This window comes from Drosophila eugracilis, unplaced genomic scaffold (genome assembly GCF_018153835.1).
Source record: "Drosophila eugracilis isolate 14026-0451.02 unplaced genomic scaffold, ASM1815383v1 contig_408, whole genome shotgun sequence".
Taxonomy (NCBI): Eukaryota; Metazoa; Arthropoda; class Insecta; order Diptera; family Drosophilidae; genus Drosophila; species Drosophila eugracilis.
In genome coordinates this window covers 1,522,433-1,543,088 of record NW_024573270.1, presented here as the reverse complement: position 1 = coordinate 1,543,088, position 20,656 = coordinate 1,522,433, and the positions used below count along the sequence as shown (strand labels likewise).

The 20,656-nt window shown below is 38.0% G+C and overlaps 3 protein-coding genes across 5 annotated transcripts; 2 read left to right on the top strand and 1 right to left on the bottom strand.

Moving 5' to 3' along the window:
• Nucleotides 1-56: 56 nt before the first annotated feature.
• On the top strand, nt 57-1,685 carry LOC108103884 (zinc finger protein Xfin-like). 2 transcript variants are annotated; one of them, XM_017209615.2, is made up of 2 exons: nt 57-234; nt 324-1,685. In XM_017209615.2, the coding sequence occupies exon 2, from the start codon at nt 328-330 to the stop codon at nt 1,195-1,197; it is 870 nt and encodes a 289-aa protein (XP_017065104.1). In that variant the 5' UTR covers nt 57-234; nt 324-327; the 3' UTR covers nt 1,198-1,685. The 2 variants fall into 2 exon arrangements, with proteins under 2 accessions (XP_017065104.1, XP_017065103.1); XM_017209614.2 differs by having other exon boundaries at nt 57-267; nt 324-1,317.
• Nucleotides 1,573-2,985, top strand: LOC108103883 (zinc finger protein 1 homolog). 2 transcript variants are annotated; one of them, XM_017209613.2, is made up of 3 exons: nt 1,573-1,654; nt 1,714-2,462; nt 2,514-2,985. In XM_017209613.2, exons 2-3 carry the CDS (start codon nt 1,717-1,719, stop codon nt 2,983-2,985), a joined length of 1,218 nt encoding a protein of 405 aa, XP_017065102.1. In that variant the 5' UTR covers nt 1,573-1,654; nt 1,714-1,716. The 2 variants fall into 2 exon arrangements, with proteins under 2 accessions (XP_017065102.1, XP_017065101.1); XM_017209612.2 differs by having other exon boundaries at nt 1,714-2,985.
• Nucleotides 2,986-3,091: 106 nt separating this feature from the next.
• LOC108103880 lies at nt 3,092-17,500 on the bottom strand. Its single transcript, XM_017209608.2, has 6 exons — nt 16,661-17,500; nt 6,254-6,549; nt 6,011-6,189; nt 4,641-5,610; nt 3,955-4,578; nt 3,092-3,897 (listed from the first exon to the last, which is right to left on the bottom strand). Exons 1-6 carry the CDS (start codon nt 17,028-17,030, stop codon nt 3,769-3,771), a joined length of 2,568 nt encoding a protein of 855 aa, XP_017065097.1. The 5' UTR covers nt 17,031-17,500; the 3' UTR covers nt 3,092-3,768.
• Nucleotides 17,501-20,656: the final 3,156 nt, after the last annotated feature.

The following is a 20,656-nucleotide window of genomic DNA, read 5'->3' as shown; positions in this document are numbered from 1 at the left end:
TTCATATGGTAATTTAATTTAAACAACTAAAATAAAATATATTTGTTAATATAATAATATTTGTTAATTATATATTTACTCTATTAATTATATGTGGTAATTGATTACTAATATTAAATATCGATTTACATAAAAAACGCTTTGATGACTACCCTAAACAATAGTTCAATCTTCATCGATAACACCGATTAAATTCCCATATTTATTGGCATGTAAACAAATTATCTGCTAAGGGTAAATTTTTGTTTTTTTTATTAATTTAAGAGCGTAAGGTGTATATATGCATTTTCGTGGGTATCTATCACAGTACTTTTCAATTTTAGAGCAATGGAGCCCTCGATCTGCCGTGTTTGCTTGGCGACCAAAGATAACATGATTGACATCTTTGAGAAGACACCGGATCTGGGGATACCCATTGCGAGTATGGTTTCGCTGTGGAGTGGTTATCCCGCTGAGCGAGACGACTTCTTTCCGCAAACCATATGTCCTACGTGTATGGGTGATGCTCGTCTGGCCTATGAACTGCATCAAAAATACGGAAAGAATCGCGAGCCCAGGGATGAAGATACCATATCAGAGGCTTCGAGTGCTGCAGAAAGCGTTCGTCCATTTGTCGTACGAGTTAAGGAGGAAGCCCCTGAAGACGACATTACAAGTCCACCGAAGAACGAACCACTTTATGAAGATATGGGAGTGGAAAACTATCCTATTTCAAATTCCAAATTGAATTCTCAAGTAAATGAGCATAGTCCGAAGGCAGAAGATCATTATAATGATAATGATGAGGAGGAGGAGAATAGCACTGGGAAGTTTAAAAACAATTTAAAGTCCCCAAAGTGTCCAAAGACCTACAAAAAACCAAAACAGCTTGAAAATCACTTGAAATCAAACAAAGACGAACGACCGTACAAGTGTCCCCTCTGCCCGAAGGACTTTAAAACTAGCTCTAACGCTAAGGTTCACTTGCGTACCCATACCGGTGAACGACCATACACCTGTACACATTGCTCTAAGTCCTTTACAACTAATTCAAATCTTACGCGCCACATTCGATCGATTACAGCAGGAAAACCATTTAAGTGTTCAGTCTGTTCACAATGCTTTAAAAAAAATCAGTCTCTTAAGCGCCATATGCAAAAACACAAGGTGGAACCTTTCGATAAGGTCATTAATCCTGCCGAAACACATGAAAATTAGACTCCAAATAGGAAATGGACGCATGTACAATACAAGAATTTTGCAACAAAGAAGATAGACTCAAAATTGGATGAGGACCTATGTACAATACAAGACTTTTACAACATAATACCAAATTAATGTACAGCACTGAAATGGGAATACCATCTTTATATGGTACATTTTTTTTTTTTTTTTTTTATCAGTATTACAGGTCATTTATAACGATCGAAATATTTTATAATAATTATATGAATCAAGTACAAATCGCCTAATATATTCAAGGTTAATGTAGTTTCTTATTTTTGTATACGTTTATATTTATTTTTTCCCACAAAAAACTTCACGAATATCCCCAATGTAGTTGACAATCGATAGCTTTTCAAGTTGGCTGCTCTTTTTTCAGCTGTGATATGGAAATAAAAACGTCTTTTATGTTCGAGAATTTTTATAATCTCAAAATAACCAAAATTCGACCGTAAGAAATAAAGTATAAGTTGTAGCAAATACCTAACATTATTATTATTTTATTTTAAGGCCATGGAGCCGACAATATGTCGTGTTTGCATGGTAAATCAAGAAAATATGGTCAATATCTTTAGTAAGCCACCGAACTCGCGTGTTTCTATTGACACTATCATTTCCGAGTGGTGCGGCCAACCAGTGGTAAGAGACGATATCTACTCCAAGCTTATTTGCCCATCCTGTCTGCTGGATGCGCAAAATGAGTATACAAATGGGTATCATGAAGAAGATCACAGCAGAGTAGTAAAAAGCGAGGACGAGGTATCAACGAATGTTCAAGTTGTGCAAGAATCACTTGCAAGAAACGTATTCGAGGAGGATATGTCTGATAATTTAGTTGATGAGAACCAAGTTATGGAAGAATCACACCAAGCGATGAACGAGCCACTTGGAAGAGACGTTTTCGAGGAGGATATGTCTGACAATGTAGTTGATGAGAACCAAGCCATGGAAGAATCCGACCAAGCTCAGGAAGATTCTTATGAGGACCAATTCCCCAGCTTAGTGATGAACGAGCCACTAACAGGAGACGTATTCGAGACGGAGTATCCCCCCTATACAGAATCCGACCTCTTTAGCGAAGTAAAGATCGAAGACAATTGGCAGCTGGAATATAATTTTGAAACTAGCGAACGTGATATTTCTGATAATGGAGTTGATGAGAACCACAATGTTGACAATGATAACAATGCCGGTGATGATGTTGAAGAACCTTTTACATGTATCCTTTATCCAGAGAGTGATCTTAGCGAGCTTGAAATGTATGAGTATGATGTTGATGAGAACGACAATATTAATGATAACACCTGCAGGAGATATCCGTTTGGGTGTCCCCATTGTGAAAAGACCTTTACCAATAAAGCCGGTCTTGGGGGACACCTGAGAATCCACAATAGAAATCGGACATTAGAGTGCTCCCATTGCATGAGCACCTTTACACGGCCGGGCAATCTTAAGCGTCACATGTTAATCCACTCTAGGGACCAGTCCTTCAAGTGTTCTGTCTGCTCCAAAAACTTTCGATCCAAACAATTTCTAAACATTCATAAACGTATCCACATGAAAGATCGATCATTGCAGGGCTCCAATCTTAAAGTCAAAATACAAAAGCTCAAAGACGACCGGTCGTTCCAGTGCTCCCACTGCCCATCGACATTTAAAACTGATGATGATCTTAAGAGACACTTGCAAAAGTGTAAGGGTAAATGTCAACAGGCTTTTGATACTAAATACCAAATTAAGACTCGTTCGCGAAGTAAAGGTGCTAGGCAAAATCGAATTTAAAACTTTTAACGTTTTCTAATATAATTTTTATCCTAAAAGACTGCTGAAATGTAAAGGAATTAGGTACAAATATATATATGCCATCCTCCTAGGAGTATAATATGCATTTGTGTTGATAAATAAATGTATATTTGATCTCAATAAGTTAATAATATATGTATGTATAACTTTACTATAATATTGTTATTAGCTTTTTTAGCTATTCATAAACTGTTTTGTTATCAAACGAAAATAAAGTATGGACTTGAAAGAAACTTGAATGTCTTTTTTTGTATTTGGTAGCAGTTTTTATTTAAAGGTTTATATATAACAATATATAGCATATAGTATATACAACATGATTTCATAAAATTAGGTACTAGAGTTTCATATAATTATAACTATTAAGTACTATGTATAACTCTTTATCATCGTCACGCGCAAAAATTTCCAAACCTTTGGAATAAATAAAAGGACTAAAATGTACACATTATGAAACAAAAAATTATGATAAAAAATAGTTGGAATTCATTTGCACGTCGTGTTTTCCATGTTTTTCTTTTCATTTTCATTTGCTTTTCGGTTTTTCGTTAACTGGAACACAATTGTGAGTGGGAAAATGTTGTGTGTGCGGGAGGATGTATATATATATATATATTATATAGAAAACGATCGGAAGGTGTCGTGTGTGCAGATGAGTCGATGCTATAAATATGTGGGCATTGATTGAGAGACAAGAAATAGATAACATGACAAAATGGGGGGTATAAATAATCGGAAATGGGCGGTTCTGGGACGTGGCACTTAGGCGAGGCGTTTCTTTCGACTGGGAGACAGGATCTTCAGCATTGTGACAACGGGCGCCTCAAAGGACATCGACACAACGAAGGACAGGAAGTAGGAGGCCACCGTCAGACCAAAGAACATGACCACCTAAAAGGGGAAAAATGTAGTAAATGAATTGCCAAAGCAAAGACATTCTTTACTCACCATCAGATCCCCACCCAGATGGAGTGGCGCGTCCGAGTTTAGCGCCATAGAACGGATGACGATCGGGTGGACCAGATAGGCGCAATAGGTAACGCGGGAGAAGGGGTACAGGCAGGGTGCCGAAAGCAGGGAGTTGATATAGCCACCATAGCCCGTAGAGCAGGCGATGGTGATCCAGGCCAGCGACAACGCCCAGGCCGAGTGACTAAGTGAACTGTAGGCGGCGGCAGTGAACTGTGACAGATCGGCCTTGTACAGACCAAAGACCAGGACGAACAGATTGAGCATGGCCAGGGTCCAGGCGGTGGCCACCGTTAGCTTGGGCAACCGGATCTTGCAATTGGTCCTGAACAGAATCCATCCCACAGCCATGCCAATGAGATAGGGTCCTAGGCGGGTCCATGGCTTGTCATAGATCTTGTCGAACAGCGCCAAGGGATCGTCCGTGTTTGGTCGATGATTGTTAGTGAACGCAATCACGGCCGTAGTGATCCACGACAGCACCAGGAACACCAGCGTTGTAATCGCTGAGAGCTTAAAGTGACGTACTCCTACGATCAGGATAATGGCGCCGATCATGTAGAACTGCGTATCATTCGCCAGATACCAACTCCAGAGCATGCACTGGTGATTTGAAAGAATAAAATATATAGTAAGTATACGTAAAGTAACTTCCAACCACTCACCATCTCGTCCACAGGAAACAGAGTGTTAATGTAGAGGATATTACGCCACCAATAATCCGGGCAGGTGATATGATCCATGGTCGGGGGGTCGAAGATCGAGTACGTGGCCAAGTACTTCATGGTCACCTGGACCACGCCCAGGACGAACAAATAGGGGGCGGTGAGACGCATGAAACGATAGGCCACAAGTCCAAAGAAGTGTGCAGTGCCAGCGGTGAATTCATTGGCTCCCTTGCTCAGCTTATTCAGCTTGCCCTTGGCATTCGTCCGGAAGTAGATGTACGAGATGAGGAAGCCACTGATAAAAAAGAACGTGTCCACACTGAACGGTCCATTGGTGATAGCCTGGAAGAAGAAGTTCTGCTCCACCTCCTTGCGCATTTCCATATTATCGGAGTACTTGAAGACCACGATGCAAGTGTGTCCCAGGATTACCCAAGCCATACTGAATGCCCTCAATCCATGGATACAAGGAATAGTATCGGCACCCACATTTCGATCACAGATAGCATTGAAATTCGTTATTGCCGAGAAGGAAAGCAACAGTTCCGAGTAGATACTCAATTTTTCGGGTTCATGCAGATGCCCCTCCAAGTGCTCATCTGAATTGCTATTATTGCTTCCACTGCGATGATGATCGTCATGATCGTGATGATCGTGATCCGCATCATGATCATGATGGTGTCCATTACCGCTGTCATTATCATTCGGTGGCAAATTCAACACCAAAGCATCCAATTGCTTAAGGGAATTCGATGATTGCGAGTGATTCGATTGCTTGAGTGGATCATCGTGAGCGGTCATCGTGTCACTATAATCCGACGATGCACATCCTATTCCCGAGCTCGTCTCACTATTGTTCATCATCTCCTTGTCCTGGCGACGCAGTGCCTCCTTCAGTTTGCGCCTCAGATAAATCTCGTACAGGGTGCCGCAGCAAATCAAACCCAGAACTATGCTGGATACCACACTGAAATGGATAAGAAAAGGGGTAAGTTTATAGGTAAATTATGAAGGGTATGCTCAGGATAACCAAAAACAATGATTAATTAAAAGAAAATCTACACAAAACTCTTAAATCTTTTTTCAAGTTCCATAATTTTCTTTATAGTTTCTCTCCGTGCACTTCCAACCCATATAGGCAAGCATATAATCATATTGCCACGCTAATATCCAACGTAAACAAATGGAGTTTCGCTTTTTAATATAATTCGATTTGAGGGGGAAATAAGATTTCACACACAAATCGACTCACTGAACGCTAATGGCCAAAACCAACTGGCCAAAAGCTCCGCCTTATGTTTGATCAATCGTTTAGTGGTCTCTCTGGCATTTTTGAAAGTGATCTTTTGATTGGGGTTACTACTTACATCAGCAGGCAGAAGGTCTTGTCTGCCCAGATGTTGAACTCCTTGTCGGTGGGCACACGAATGTCCAGCACGCGCAGATCCCGCGAAGGTAGCTCCACATGGGCTTTGGGCGTCATCTGGCCAATGTCTGTGATGGAGCAGCTAGAGGGCAGGCACATGCCAACGTAAATGGTGCGCAGCTGAAGGAAAATTAATTATATTTTTAGGGATTTGTTAATGATGTTAATGATGTATCTTTCTTACCACTTGGGTAGGCAGCGTCTCGTTGAGCTGCATCTTGATCACATAGAACCCAGGAACGAAGGGCGGCGGGGCATTGTAGACACTGCTATATCCTTGGGTATGAGCGGCGGCGAAGGGCAGGCCGCTGTTCTTGGTCTCCGTTTCAGGAGCAGATGAGCCTGAGGCGGTGGAGTTGTTGTCCTTGCTGGGAGCAGCGATAAGGCCATCGTCAATGGCATCGCAAAGGGCCAACGAACCCATCCAGTAGTTGTTGCCATAGAAAAAACCGGATGTATAGTGACCGGAAGCATCGTCCACTGCACAACAAACACAAAATGAAAAAAAAAAAAAACGGGAAGAAAAGAGAAGGGAAGGAAGGGCATCATCAGAAGCGTTCGGAATGCAATATACTCACTTCACCAGCTCGGCCAGTGTGAACGGGGCGTATGTAATAACATTAAAGAAAAGACAAAAATAAAAAATAAACTGGCCATTATGCAATTGCTGTGCAGCCGTCAAGCTGCCAACTTCAAAATGCCGCCATCATCTTGATGATCTTTACTGATTGAGCGACTACAGAGATGCTCTTTCGAGTTAGTTTAACTAATTGTGGAGTTTATTTTATATTTTTAAAGATTATTTAGCCAACATTAATATAAATTTAATATATCTTAAATAAGACTAGGATCTCAAATAGTTTTCATATCCCTAAGATCATAATTGCTAATAAAATTAGTTTAAAAAGTTTTTGATTCCCTTTTTGATCATTGCAAATTGTATAAGAAGGTGTCACAGAACTATGAATCAATATTAAAAACTATATTTAAGACTATTTTTATACTTGAAAAAGGTTTAGTGAGCTGAAGGCCCTAGCTGCTATTGCTCCTAGCCATTTGTTAGCTCTTAGTTTTAACTAATTGTTAGCCTTAGATAAATAAAATAAATAAAAAAAAGGTTTAGTAACATAAATCAGTTTAATATGAAAGTGGAGATCAGCATAATCTTAAGATCAAAGTGATTAACTTAAAATACATCCAATATCCTTGCTGACCACCTAATTCCTCATCAATTAAATGACTTTAGCTAGATAAATTAATAACCCTAACTAGATTTCTGCTGTGGATTCAGACTCAAACTGAGATTTAGTCTTATATTATGTTCGTGCCCGATGTAAGTTGGCTGATTTATTTGCACAAAGCTGAGGCTGTTATGCTATTTTGTTTTCGTTTTCTTGGCAGTTGCCAGTTGCCAAACAGATCGGGGACTTGAGACGGCGACTGGAACTGGGACTATGTCCAACCAGTTTCTTTCATTTTTTTTTTATCGGTTTTGTTGTTTTTTTGAGTTCGAAAATGGAAACTTAAGTCATGCAATGGTCTTTTGTTTGGTTGCATGGTGACACGAGGAAAATGGCAACTCTTACATGAGCATCGAGTAACCAAGTATCCAACATCCAACATCCACTTCCACTTCCAGTTCCCCGAAGCCTTGGCCAAAAACCAGGAACTACTTGGTAATCTCTGTTGGGGTTACACAAGACCCGGCCATGACCATGAGGAGCCGCTCCAAACGGAAATGTTTGCCAACATTTGCATGTGCCGAAATCAGAAGTGTTTACGAATTTGAATGGCTTTAAGCATAAGTCAAGTCAGGTTGTTAAATCAGGAAAGAAAATGGTTTTCATGGGGTTTACTTTCCTCCTTTACTCCTAGAAAATCCTTAAAATTAAGGTTTTAACTTGAAATGATTACTATATTTCCTTTCTCTATATATAACTTTAACCATTTTAACCCTCTTAACTACGAATTGCAATACTGTTTGTGGAATTGCCTTTAACCCACTAAATCTTACTGCATTTAATACATTTTATTTAAGCAAGAAATAATGTTTACCCTAGTTAAAAGTTTATTTAACTTTAATAGCCAAACTTAACAACAGTTGTAATAAAAATGTCTTAAATCGTTTTCCACTCACACCCCCATCCGATCTCTGGTTAATGTTTAAACATGTTTTCAATTTAATTTAGCGATTGAGGTCATTTGATTTGCTGGTAGTAAGCATTTCATCACAAAAACCTCCATCGATACACCAGTACATGGCAAATGGGTCGGTTGGATATATATATATACGATATATATATATATAAGATATATATGTGTACTTCTTCAATTGAACGTGTCATTCAGGCGTTTAACGTTGGTAGCTGAAGCTGAGGCTGAAGCTGAACATGATGCTGATGTGTTGGAGCCAAACAAGATCAACAGATGGGCCAGACAAAGGGGGTTATCAAGGTGACATGACCACCGAACAGCTCACCCAATCCCCAAAAGCCAGATGAACTTGGTAGCGGCTACCGAAAGTCGTTGCCGAAACAGATTTCATCGTTCGATTCTTGTCCGGCGATCAGAAGGAAGGTCGTTCAGCATGTGATCGTGTGTGTGTGTCTGTTTGTGTGTGTATATAGGTCGGGGGAAAGCGGTTCAGCAAGGTAAGGTAATCGATATTTCACTGATATTATAAGATATTCATTTAAATAAGGGCAAAAGTCAAGTACAAATGTAGAAAAATCAAAAATAAATCTAAAACAAATTTAAATGCAAATAAAAAGCAAAAACTTAAACAAGTTTCAGCCCCCCCTACACAAATTAAATTTTGGAAAATCAGAAACATCAAATATAATACGCAAAGCTCATTAAATTATCCAATTAAGTACTTGGCCTAACAAAGGTTATTTACAATTTCGCAGAATTTCGCATTGAGAGTCGAGAGCCTGGCCAAGATCAAACTTTGCACTTGAAACGCACAAAATATTTGCAAGAAGATTAAGATATATATATATATATATAACTGAAGGTAAGGACACAGGCGGGGTAGGCAAATGTGTTAACAAACTAATACCGATTGCAGTCGACCATAATGAGTGGCGACGAAAACAATGAGGGCGGGGCCCAATTCAGAAAGCCGGGCCAAAATGCGATGACAAAGCTGTTGAAATCCATTTGATTGATGAAACGATTGTATAAATATAATGGCAATAAATAATGTGCTCTGCCCCGTCAAATAGTTGCCATTATTCGGATATCTTTTTTGTTTCGCCTTTTTGCTATTTTTATAAATTTATTTTGCTGCTTTTTTTCAACACTCTCCATTGCGAAACGTCGCAAAATCAAAGCTGGCAAAGTTATTAATAAAAGTAATAAAAAAGAGATATTTATACAAGGGCAGGCAACGCGTCCCAACTGCTAACAGTTGAATTAAGGCTGGGAAAGTCTTAAATTATTTAATCACCTGCGTCACAAGAACCAAAAATAAAAAATAAATACCCCATTGCAGACCATAAATAAGATTTTGTTTACTATTTTTTGAAGACGTCCATTTTGGAAGTTTTTGCTGCTTAGGCTTGGGTTTTATGATTTGTTTTTAGTAGCTAGGCAGATAATATAATTCCAATTTTAGTTTTAAAACTACACAGAATGAAACTTTAAACATTTTCGACTTTTATACCTAAAAATAACGTAAAATATAAGCAGTTTATTGCATATTTTAATAAATATATATTTTATTTTTATATATTTTGTTACTTATTAATTTTTTTGTGTATTCTCAACTATATTTTCAGACAGCCTTATAGTTAGTTACTAAAACTTGTTAATATTTACATGACTTAGGCCTTGCCTTGCTCTTGAGACATCCATAAAATCATCTCTTAAAAGCTTTATTTTTAACATGGCCTAGATTTGTATTCTTTAGTTACAAAAATAATCATTTTTAATAGTTAATAAAATTCTGCCTGCTTCTAATTGATAGTGTCAAAGGTTTATATCAGGGCCGTGTCGCCGTTTAAACATTTATTTTTGGTAAAACTAAATTTGGCAATTGCGTACTATAATGTTTAAGTTGGTCATTAGAACCCAAGAGTCAAGTTTTGTGGTAATGTGGGGACATTAGAGGCGTGTGTTGTGGATTTAAGATCCATTCGTTTGTCTTGGCCAAATAAATTTCCTGTCATTTAACACACGCAACGTGGCCATAAAGCTGACAAAGTCTTTGAACTTGCTTGAAGCGTTCTTTGTGTACTTATTGTTGAGGTGTGTCTAGTAGATCGCAATCGCAGGAGGACACATTTTGTTGCCATTTTTTTATACTACTTTGTTCGTGGAATTCCAGATTTTAGTTCTTGAGATTTGGTATCTTTGTATCTTAACTGCTTTTATGGGGAGAAATATGTATCTAAAAGTAAGATACATCCTGAATTGGTTTTAGACATTATCTAACTACCTAAACTTACCAACATTTACTGTCTTTACTGGCTTATTTAATTCATAATTACTCTTACTTATTTCTGTCTTTTTCAAAAGCTTTGTTATAATTACAGTTTGCCGTTGCCTAATTGAGTCACATAACAGAAACCTCGACGGGCTTAACAATTTTATGCTCGAAGATGCACAAAGTCAGATCTTGAGATCGCATTACTTCCTGAATGCCTGGCACTACATACTGCACACACCTGAGAGGTAATGGATGGGTATCGTATTCGATTCGTATTCAGTTCATGTTCACCCACAGTCAAAGTCTTTCTTTCTTTTAACACTTTTCAATGTCAATGTTGAGCAGCCGGGGGCTTAATTCACAAACATATATCTTATCAAAGAGCTACCCTCGGGGGTCTGTTCAACGCCCACGAAGAAGTATGGGTTAAATTGGACAAAAAAAAAGAAACGCCAGACAAGAGTGAGAGTTGGGAAAAAATATGGTAAAGATATATATATATATATATATATGTAAGACTCAACGAGTCACCGAGTTGGCCTGTCTTTTTCTTGGGGGCTTTGGGTTTTTTCTCTGGCCGGCGATTCGGCACAAGGTCAGCTGCATCTTCAGCTTTGGTTATTTCGCCTGACTAACTGGTATTCCAAATTTTGTCTTTGATTTCTGATTTTTGATCATTTCATTATGGTCACTGACACGTGGCACGGCCATCATTTGCGCAATGGACCGATCGATAGCTTCGAACCAAATTTCTGCGCATTTCTTTGCCATGGATGACTTTTGGTTAAAACTGGTTTCGGGTTACCAGTTGATGGCCCAAAAAAGATTCAGGGCTGCATGATATGATATGATTTTTTTGTAAGGCACAAGAAAATGTGAGTCACTTATGGAAATCGTTGAGCGAGAGCAGCGAGCCAGCAAGCGCGTCATTCCCGAAACGATTATTTGATGGGCGAGTAATTTGGAATATTTGTGGAATAATTAGCCATAAAGAGTGCATCGTCACGGATCTTGAATTAGCTCGTCTTTTCAGTGATTTATCTAGCAGGTACTCTAAGCTAATGATTTGTTTATTTAGAGGGAAATCATCGCTACTTATAGTGGGATAAAAAGGAAAAGATTCCTAGATAAGTCTGGAAATTCTAAGTATTTCTAGTTTTTAGATATTTCTAGCATCTTAAGCTATCTTCTACCTCATGATTTCATCACTTTTCGCCCCACACTTGCAATTGCATAACCCTAATGCGCTATAATCAAAATGATATGACCGGGCAGCCCAAATAACAAATGCAATTATGGTCAATAACCCCAAATTGAGAGCTCGTTCAAATGGGCTGTCGGTCGTTTCATAACCGAATTGGTGGAAATTGAAATTAAAAATTTAATGCCGGGCACGTCGATCGATCAGCCGATCACCTGCCGCTATTGTTTTGCTTTGTATTTTCCTCCCTCCTTCTCCTTCTCCTTCTCCCTCTTTCTCTTTCAATTTCAATTTCTTCGTATATGTTTTTAACTGACTTTTACCTAACGGAAATGATTTCTTGCTTTTAGCCAGTGTCAAATGCAAATTGGGCTATGCCATGGTTATGGCATACGGATCGAAATCGAAATGGCTTATAGAGAGGGGTGTGGTGCTGGCTGGACTGCTGGACCTTCGCATCGAAATGCAATACGACTAGAAATCGATCGATTAGCTTATTTTCTTTGTTAACAACTTTGATTTTTGCCCAAGACCGAGTGTCGCATTAAACTTGAAACTACAAAATGGTTTTGTTGGCTAGCGTCCCGCCGTCCCACGATGACGGACAACATTGCAAAAATTTGCAATGATCGAAATTAGCGCCGTCTCATGATGGAATGTAATTTCTGTCTAATTATCGTCTGTCTGGAAGCTGGTCGTAATAATAATTCAACTCGGAGTTGCCTAATTGTGGCATTTAGGCATTTGCCCTCGAACAGTCTGCGTGTTAATTGCCTTTTTTTTGCTGTCTTCTCGGCGCTCATCAAAGTGAATTATTAACCCGGACTCGGCTCGGTAGAAAAAACTCCTCCCCATTGAAAAAGTCAAGAATTCTATGGGCATTATCTCATCTAGACCGATCGGTATTTGGCCTAGACCTTTTAGCCCCCCTCCCAATTGGTGACTGGCTGTTTGGTTAACTTGGCCAATTGCATTGCGTGGTGCGGATTTTAATTACGCACAATTATCCGTAAACGAGTTTGTTGCCTAAGTCATTCGTTGGCGGCGCATAAAAAAAACAAAAAAGTGGGGGGAAAAAGCAGGCCAAAATCGCGGTCAAAGTTGAAAGTATTTTACATACATGTCTCCACTCGAATGAACCGTTATTGCTAACAATAAAAGCCAACAACAACAACGCTGTCTTGGCCATAATTTCATTTTTCGCTGAAAACAACAAATAAAAAAAAACCTCAAAAAACAACGAAAAAAAAACTGCAAGACATTGCAACAATCAAATTAAAGTTACATTACATAAGCTAAGCTTGTGTCCAGTAGAAAGAGATGGCTGCCCCTGGCTAGACAGAGAAAGACAGAAGCTGAGAAATAGATAGATACACTGCGAGATATTTGGGGGAGAAACCAGATAGAGAGAGAGACTCTTGTCGCATGCTGATATAGCTGCCGTGTTTATTTGTTGTGCAATTTCGGTGTCTGTTACTGCTTCTTCTTGTTGCAGGCAAAAATATAGATACACCAATGGTCAAAATACTAGCAGAGGTTTCTAAAAAACAGAAATTGTGTATAAGAAGTACAGAAAATATCAAATCTTTTAAAGAAAAATATGACAACTCATATTTTTTTTATGAATTTTTTCTTAGTTTGTCCTAAAATTCTGATCATAGCTGTATCCTATGGCTATTATATATGGGAAAGCCATAGAAATTATGTTGCGTGACGTTTCATTTCGCACAAAGGCTGTAATTGGGCCTGTTACCTGCCCGCCTTGCACCGCCCCGCCCCACTCCACCTTGCTCCTTCACTCAAAAGTCGGCTAAGTATATTGGCCTAAAAACAACCGTTGTGCATTGTGACCAACTAATGACCAAACAGGCTGCAAAGTCCAAAAACCAAGCCATCGAACCTCGATCACTTGTCGGTTTTTGGCTTAACTTTGGCTTCGTTTCAATTTTGGTTAATTATTTTCAGGTTTTTTTTTCTGTTTTTGTTTTTTTTTTTTTAGACACTCAGGTGAAATGCGAGACGAGGTCAAAACAGTGATTTGCCCATTTTCTTAAGCAGGAAAATAAATACACGAAAAAAACCCATCGTTAACGAATATTTCTTTACCCGGAATAATTGCAAAAAAAAAAAAGGTATATATATATATATAATCAGAGATTACGAAGATTGTGAAAGCTTTTTTTTTTTGGATTTTCGAGGAAGTTTGCCGATCGCCGTCAATGATGATGAGACAATATTTGCACTTCCTCTAAGACTTTTGCCGACTGTTTGCCAACGACTAACTAAACAAAGTGCCAAAAAAAAAAAAAAATTAGAAAAATTTGTACAAATTAGTTATCGCCTTTTTCTTCGATTTATGAAGTCTTGGTCGTTGGGCCTTCGACTTGACTTCTAATTTGCAATTTTTTCTTAGCTTTTTGTCATGGCGAGTGCATTTCAGGTCAACCTTCAACCTGCAAATCGAGTTCAGCCAAGCGGAGCTGCGACCAAACTATTGCATTTGCAATTGCAATGGCCAACACGGCAACATAGCCAGCAAAGTAATGTAGAAAAAATACACAACAACAACAACAACAGCTAACACAAGTAGAAAAAAAAGGTAACAACGGCCACAATTTATTAGCCATTGATCTTGGCCGAGGATTGGTAGCTCCAGATACGAAACCAGTGCTGAAAATTATGTCCGAAGCGTTTAAATAACAATTTCCAGCCCCGTGTCCAAGAGTCCGGTTTACCACCACGTTCGCTGGCCAGCAGGAAAAACTTTGGCCCTGACTCCGCTCCATGTGTGGTAATAAACCAAAAAATATATATATATAATGACAACAATATATATACACACTCGTATGTGGAGACATTGACATAGATGCCAGTTACAAAGTCCCGGCTTTTCGCCACCCAAAAACCCATTTTTTACGACGTTTTAATGTGGTGTTGAGGGCGGTGGAGAAAACTGGCAAGATTGTTGGTTAAAATAGTGAAAGACTTAATAGGAATTTGGGAAGATGAAGTAAGAAATAAACTTAAAATATCTTTAAGATAAGTACTTTAAATACATAAAAAGCTTAAATTTAAATGTCATAATAAAAACTTATCATGAATGGTAGAAAAACATAATTACTTTCCCTGGGAAATCATAATTTTCCCAGACAAAAGATATATTTCCCGTGGCAAAAGTCTAAAACGCCTCTAAACGGTGCATTTTACTGAGGTAACTGAGATATTTAACTGCTTGTTAATTACGAAAAATAAGAAAATAAAAAGAAATTAAGACGAATTTCCGAAACGGCGTTGGCCTTTCTCCCCAAAAGAAAAACGCTTCCGCTTTCTGCGGTGCAAGAAAGAAAATGCATTTTTCTTTATCACTTTTCAAGCTCTCTTTCACACTGAAAGGTTTTCCCTAGACTCCATGAACTTGAACCGTCATCAAGTGGGGTCTCTTTCAATGAATGTGCCCACTTTCCGGGCACTTTTGGCCCATGGTGCAACCAGTGAAATAATAATAAAAAAGAAACTCAAACACTTTTATTATTTTTCTTTTTTTTTTGGCTCTCTTTCTCCTTTTTCTTTTTTGTCTTTCTTGTGTTTTGCGTTAATTGATTACATAACCAGCATCTGGAGAGTGGTTTTAGCTTGGCCAAGTCAGTTGGTCAGTGGTGGTGTTTTTTTTTGTTTTTGGCTTTTGGTCTCAGGTTGCTGGAATCGATAGGATTGGACTTTTTGGGTGGTACGGCAGCAAACTTGTCGCAACAACCAGCAAAATCAAAAAAAAAAAAAAAAGAAAGAAAAACCAAAAGCCGAAAAACCAAAACCCAAAAAAAAAACACGTCGCACAAGATTTATTCATAATTCGAGCTTTAGTTCGGACCAGTCACTCACTTTCGACTGCAAATACTGCCAGTCGATCCCAATTTGATCTGGTCCGTGCAATTGAACCGATCTGATACGATCCGTTATTCAATACCAAAAACCCCCTGACATAATGACCAACAGAAAAAATAAGACCTCAATCGATAAAAAAAAACGACAAGAAAACATACAACCAAAATTTGGAAAAACCAATTTAACCAAATGGGGAAAAATTCGGCGAAACAACAAGCGAAAAATTCAAACGCCCATCAGGCCAAAAATTTGATTGAGTTGCTGTTAAGTTGTTGTTGTTGTTGCTGCTGCCTTACATGCTGCTGCTGCTGCTGTACATGCTGCTGCTGCTGTACATGTTGCTGCTGCTGTACATGTTGCTGCTGCTGTACATGCTGCAGTTGCACTGCACTGGCAAGAACTAATTGCGACCTTGGCGATCACTCGCATCGTATCGTGCACTTATGTAGATTGTGTGCTTACGGCAAAATTCGTCTATTCTCCATCTCTAAAGTCTGTATAAAATCCGCGAATATATATATATATATCCGATCGCCAAATCGGCGAATGGCACGTTCAAACATACACACACCCTGCCGCTGGTTTTATTTTTCAATCGAATAAGTCGCGAACAAGATCAGTCTCAGGTGGAAAATTTGTGTGGAAATTGCGATAACTTGGAGGGGAAGTGAATGACCATCTCATCACGTAGACAAAAAAGATAAATCATATCTTGATAAAACTTTATAATTCACTTTTAAAACAACCACTTTTATCACAGATATTTTCCATAAATTGAATTTTAACCGCAAGCTTTAATTCTTATTAACGTTTTTCTTTTACAACTTAAATCTTTTTTTTTTGGTTCTGGTAAATTGATTTCTGCGGGCAGCAGACTAAGATTAGACTGAGATTATTCATGTTTGTGGTTTAATAAAATTTAATATAATAGTTAAAAAAAACTTTGGAAGAATATTAACAAAAATTATCAAATATTCAAACATATTTTACATAGAGGAAACTATGTTCTCATTTTCGGGACCTTTTCTAATTAACCCCCTAAGTCCCCCTGTAGAAGTCCATGTTTTAGTACTTACTCTTTACGGCCCACATCTTGGCATCACTGAGACCACCCAAGTAGCTCCTCATGTCCCGGCTGCAGTTAACGGACACTCCGCCGGCGCTTTCCACCTGACCCCATTGCGCGGCCAGAACGGCGAGATCGAAAACGTTGAGGGCATCCCTTAGACGGCGGGTTCTCGACAGATCAAAGCTAAGTTTCGGATCAATGGGAATACTATCCGCACCCACGCCATGCAAACTTAGGTTAATCACATTATGCTGATCCGATCCGGAGCTTAGATTGTGTCTACCCGTCGGGAATTTGCCATCTTCCTTGTCAATCGCTGCTTGGGGCGTTGCCAGCAGCGAGAGCAGCATTGCCAGCACCAAAGTCCTGCGCATCATAGCGATCCGTTATGTGGCGCTATGTATATATATCAACGATATATATATACTAATTGGCTGGGCACGACGTTCCTGCGATGTCTTTATATTTATCTTTCCGTTTTGTATTTTTTCGGCCTGCTTCACTTTCACTCCACACGAACAGAAAAAAAAAACAATAATAAAATCCAATGTGGGTTAACAGCAAATTATTTATATATTTTGCACCAGCATTTTCACAACCAAAAAAAAAAGTGATGATAACAGACACTCGGCAGAACCGTTAGAAATATTTATTTAATTTTGTTTGGCACTTCTTATTATTTTTGGGACGAAGGGAGATGATGGGGAATTGTATTGAAAACACACGCGCGGCTTATTATAATTTGTCAGCTTTTATGATAAATATTTTTTGGGGAGCTGCGACGACCGCTTGGCATGAACGCACGTCTACGAATCGCGACTGCGCGTCTTGAGCAGCTGTAAAAATATGTTAACAATTCCAAAAACGCAGGCCCAAAAAAAAAGTCGAAAAAAATCTCTGCTCAGACTTGATCTCTCGCTCTCTTTGTTTCTCTCTCAGGCTTCCTTCGTTTTTCTTCGGCTCTGTTGCGATTCCGCTCTTTCTTGAAAGCGCAAGTGAGTTTTACCGTTAGCAGCACTTTCGTTGAGAGTGTGGTTTAACTTCTGTATAGCTTACCATCTCTCTCTCTCTCTTTTGGAAAAAAGCAAAAGCCCTGCGTCATCGACTATGTGGTAATATCTATCAGTGTATGGTGTGTGTGTGTGGATACGTTTATATTATGTTATGGAATTTGGCGAGTGTGTGAGTGTTGCAAAAGTGGCCGCAAAAATGAAATTAGCCATTGATATTTGAATAAGCGACGAGGTCTAGAGGAGAGGACCGCAATCGCAATCAGTATAGCCACTATAACCATATAGCCAGCGGTCCCAAATTCCAGCCAAGTCGGTCAAATCAGTTAAGCCAAGTCGCTTAAATGAGCTAAATGGATTCGCACTCAAGCAAGATGGCCAAAATCACTTTTCGAACTGCCTTTACTGCCCTTTTGCAAGCCCCATTTTGAAATAATATTATGATAAAAAATTAAAGAAAGGATTTATGTATTTTATAACGTTTTCAGTTGTAATAATTTATTTTTTCAGATCTTTTAAAGTTTCTTGGTCATTTTATTATGATTAAATCACATACATTATATATTATGATTATTATTATTTTTACTTTAGGGTATCCATCGATCGATTTAAAAATTAGTAAAAACCATTTTATCAACTTAATGTAAATTTATAAAATTGGAAACTTTCAGCACATGAATCAGCTACAAGCGATTTAACGAAACAAGAGGTGAATAACTTAAGTGGATTATTCACTAAGCGATTTTAAATAAAAAACTACTGTGATTTAGTAAATCAGATTTTACGAAATAAGATCTTAGGAATGATATGATCTTCTTCAATATTATTATATTTAATTAATGTACTATGGAATGTTTACCCAGTATTATATGTTATTTTGTAAATTATATACACGATTATGCAACACGATTTTATAAAATGATTATTAAAAAATACGACATTAATTATAGAAGTCTTTCTGCTTAAATGCTGATATTAAAAGGAGGTGAGGTGAATAACTTAAGTGGATTATTCAGTAAGAGATTGGAAATAAAAAACTACTGGGATTAAGTAAGTCAGATATTAGGAAATAAGATCTTAAGAAAGATTTAATTTTATTTAATTTTATTAAATATGTATATGTACATATACATACAGTTCAAAAAACAATCGCGGATTACCGTTGAATTCAGAAATAGAAGTCGAGAATGAGAAGTGTACGAATAATTTTTGTGCGTAAAAAATGCCTTTTTTTTGTGTTAAGGAAATTTTCTAGTATTTAAAATAAAACTTGTTAATTTTATGTTTAAAATATATGCTCGAAATGTATATCTTTCATTTCAGATATTACATGTTAATTTCAGTTACGTATTTCTCGAGATATTAAGGAATCAACTTGCAATTCATGGGTGTACGAATAAATTATGTGCTGACTGTATATACATACATAACATTCATATATACATACATACATACATATTAAAGTACGATGGAAAATTTACCCAACATTATGTGTTATTTTGTAAATGATATACAAGGTTATGTAACACGATTTTATGAAATGAATATTAAAAAATATACCATTTAATTATAGAAGGCTTTCTGTTTAAATGCTGATATTAAAAGTAGTTTGGAGAATTTATTTTGTTTGGGATGCAAATCATTTTTTATATCGCCATTCGCTTTCAAACCCATTCCAACTCCAGGCTTCCAGCTGAAAAGGCGGGAATAAAGGAGGAATGGGAATGGAGGAATGCGAACGAAAATGTCGCAAGAGATGGAATAATTGTTGTTGTTGTTTCACTGGTGACCTGTTTTTAAGCACACACACACACATATATTCATTCATATTTATAAGAAAGAGAGAGGGAGTAGGAGATAGTTGCACCAGCTGCAGATTCCCTGGTTACACCCCCCTTTCCTCATGCAACATTAAAAAAAAGAAGTTGTAAATTACGTCTGTGTGGTTCCCCAACTATATTGCCATATATTGTGCAATATCCCAAACGTCAGCGTTTGTTGCTCGTGCAATGCTTTTCAATTTTCAATTTTCCACAAAAGCCAAATAAAAAGTTGGGAACGGAGGGAGACGGCATGATGCTGCGCCGCATTTACTGTTAGCAAATGGAAACCAGTTCTCGGAAGAAGAAAAAACCACAAAAGGAGAAGCAGAAATGCTGCCAAAAATTAAATGTTAAGTGGCAAAGTGAAACAAAAATGCATTTTGTGCATTTTCAAAGTAACACGATATAAAAAGAGAAGCAGAAGCCTGCAGAAGATCTTGCAACGGTAAACTGGTTTACAGGGCAAAAAGACCAAAACAAAATACTAAAAAAAACAAAAACAAAATTGCATCCAGAAGATGGAAGCAAATAGAGTGAAAGAGCTGGGGAGGCGTTGGGGTAGTGAGAGCGAGACGGGGGATGGGCATGAATGAAGATGCAAATGAAACCTCAAAATATTTAAGGTTAGCCTTAATATCTCAGGTGCGCTCGAAAAAGGAAAACGAGTACAAGTTATTTGATTAAATATACTAAAAAAAAAGTGTTATTTAATATATAATATATTAATGTAATGGAAAGACTTTTGTATTACAATGTTAGTTTACTTTCACTGCAGAAAAGAAAAGTTCGTAGTATTTCCGATCAGTGTAAGGGTCTGACGGTCAGTCATTCACTCGGTCGGATGGTACACGTAAGGTCTGTCAGCGAATGAAAACCTGTCGGCTCACCTGCCCGATTCCCTGCCCAACGGGGTCGAGCTCATATCTTAATGAGAAAAGTGAAAGTGTCAAGAAATAAGCAAAGCGATGGCCAACAGAGGAGTTAACAGTGAATAAATAAAAAACGCTAAAACGCCACTAAGCCAAAGACGAAGAGAGATATGAAATTTAGTCAGAAATCAAAACGAATCCGGCCGGGTTATCAATTAGCTAAACGATAACCGATTTGAACCCAATACCTTAGTCTGGGAATTTTCGCAAAGATGGCATAGATTTTTTGATTTCTTTCGAT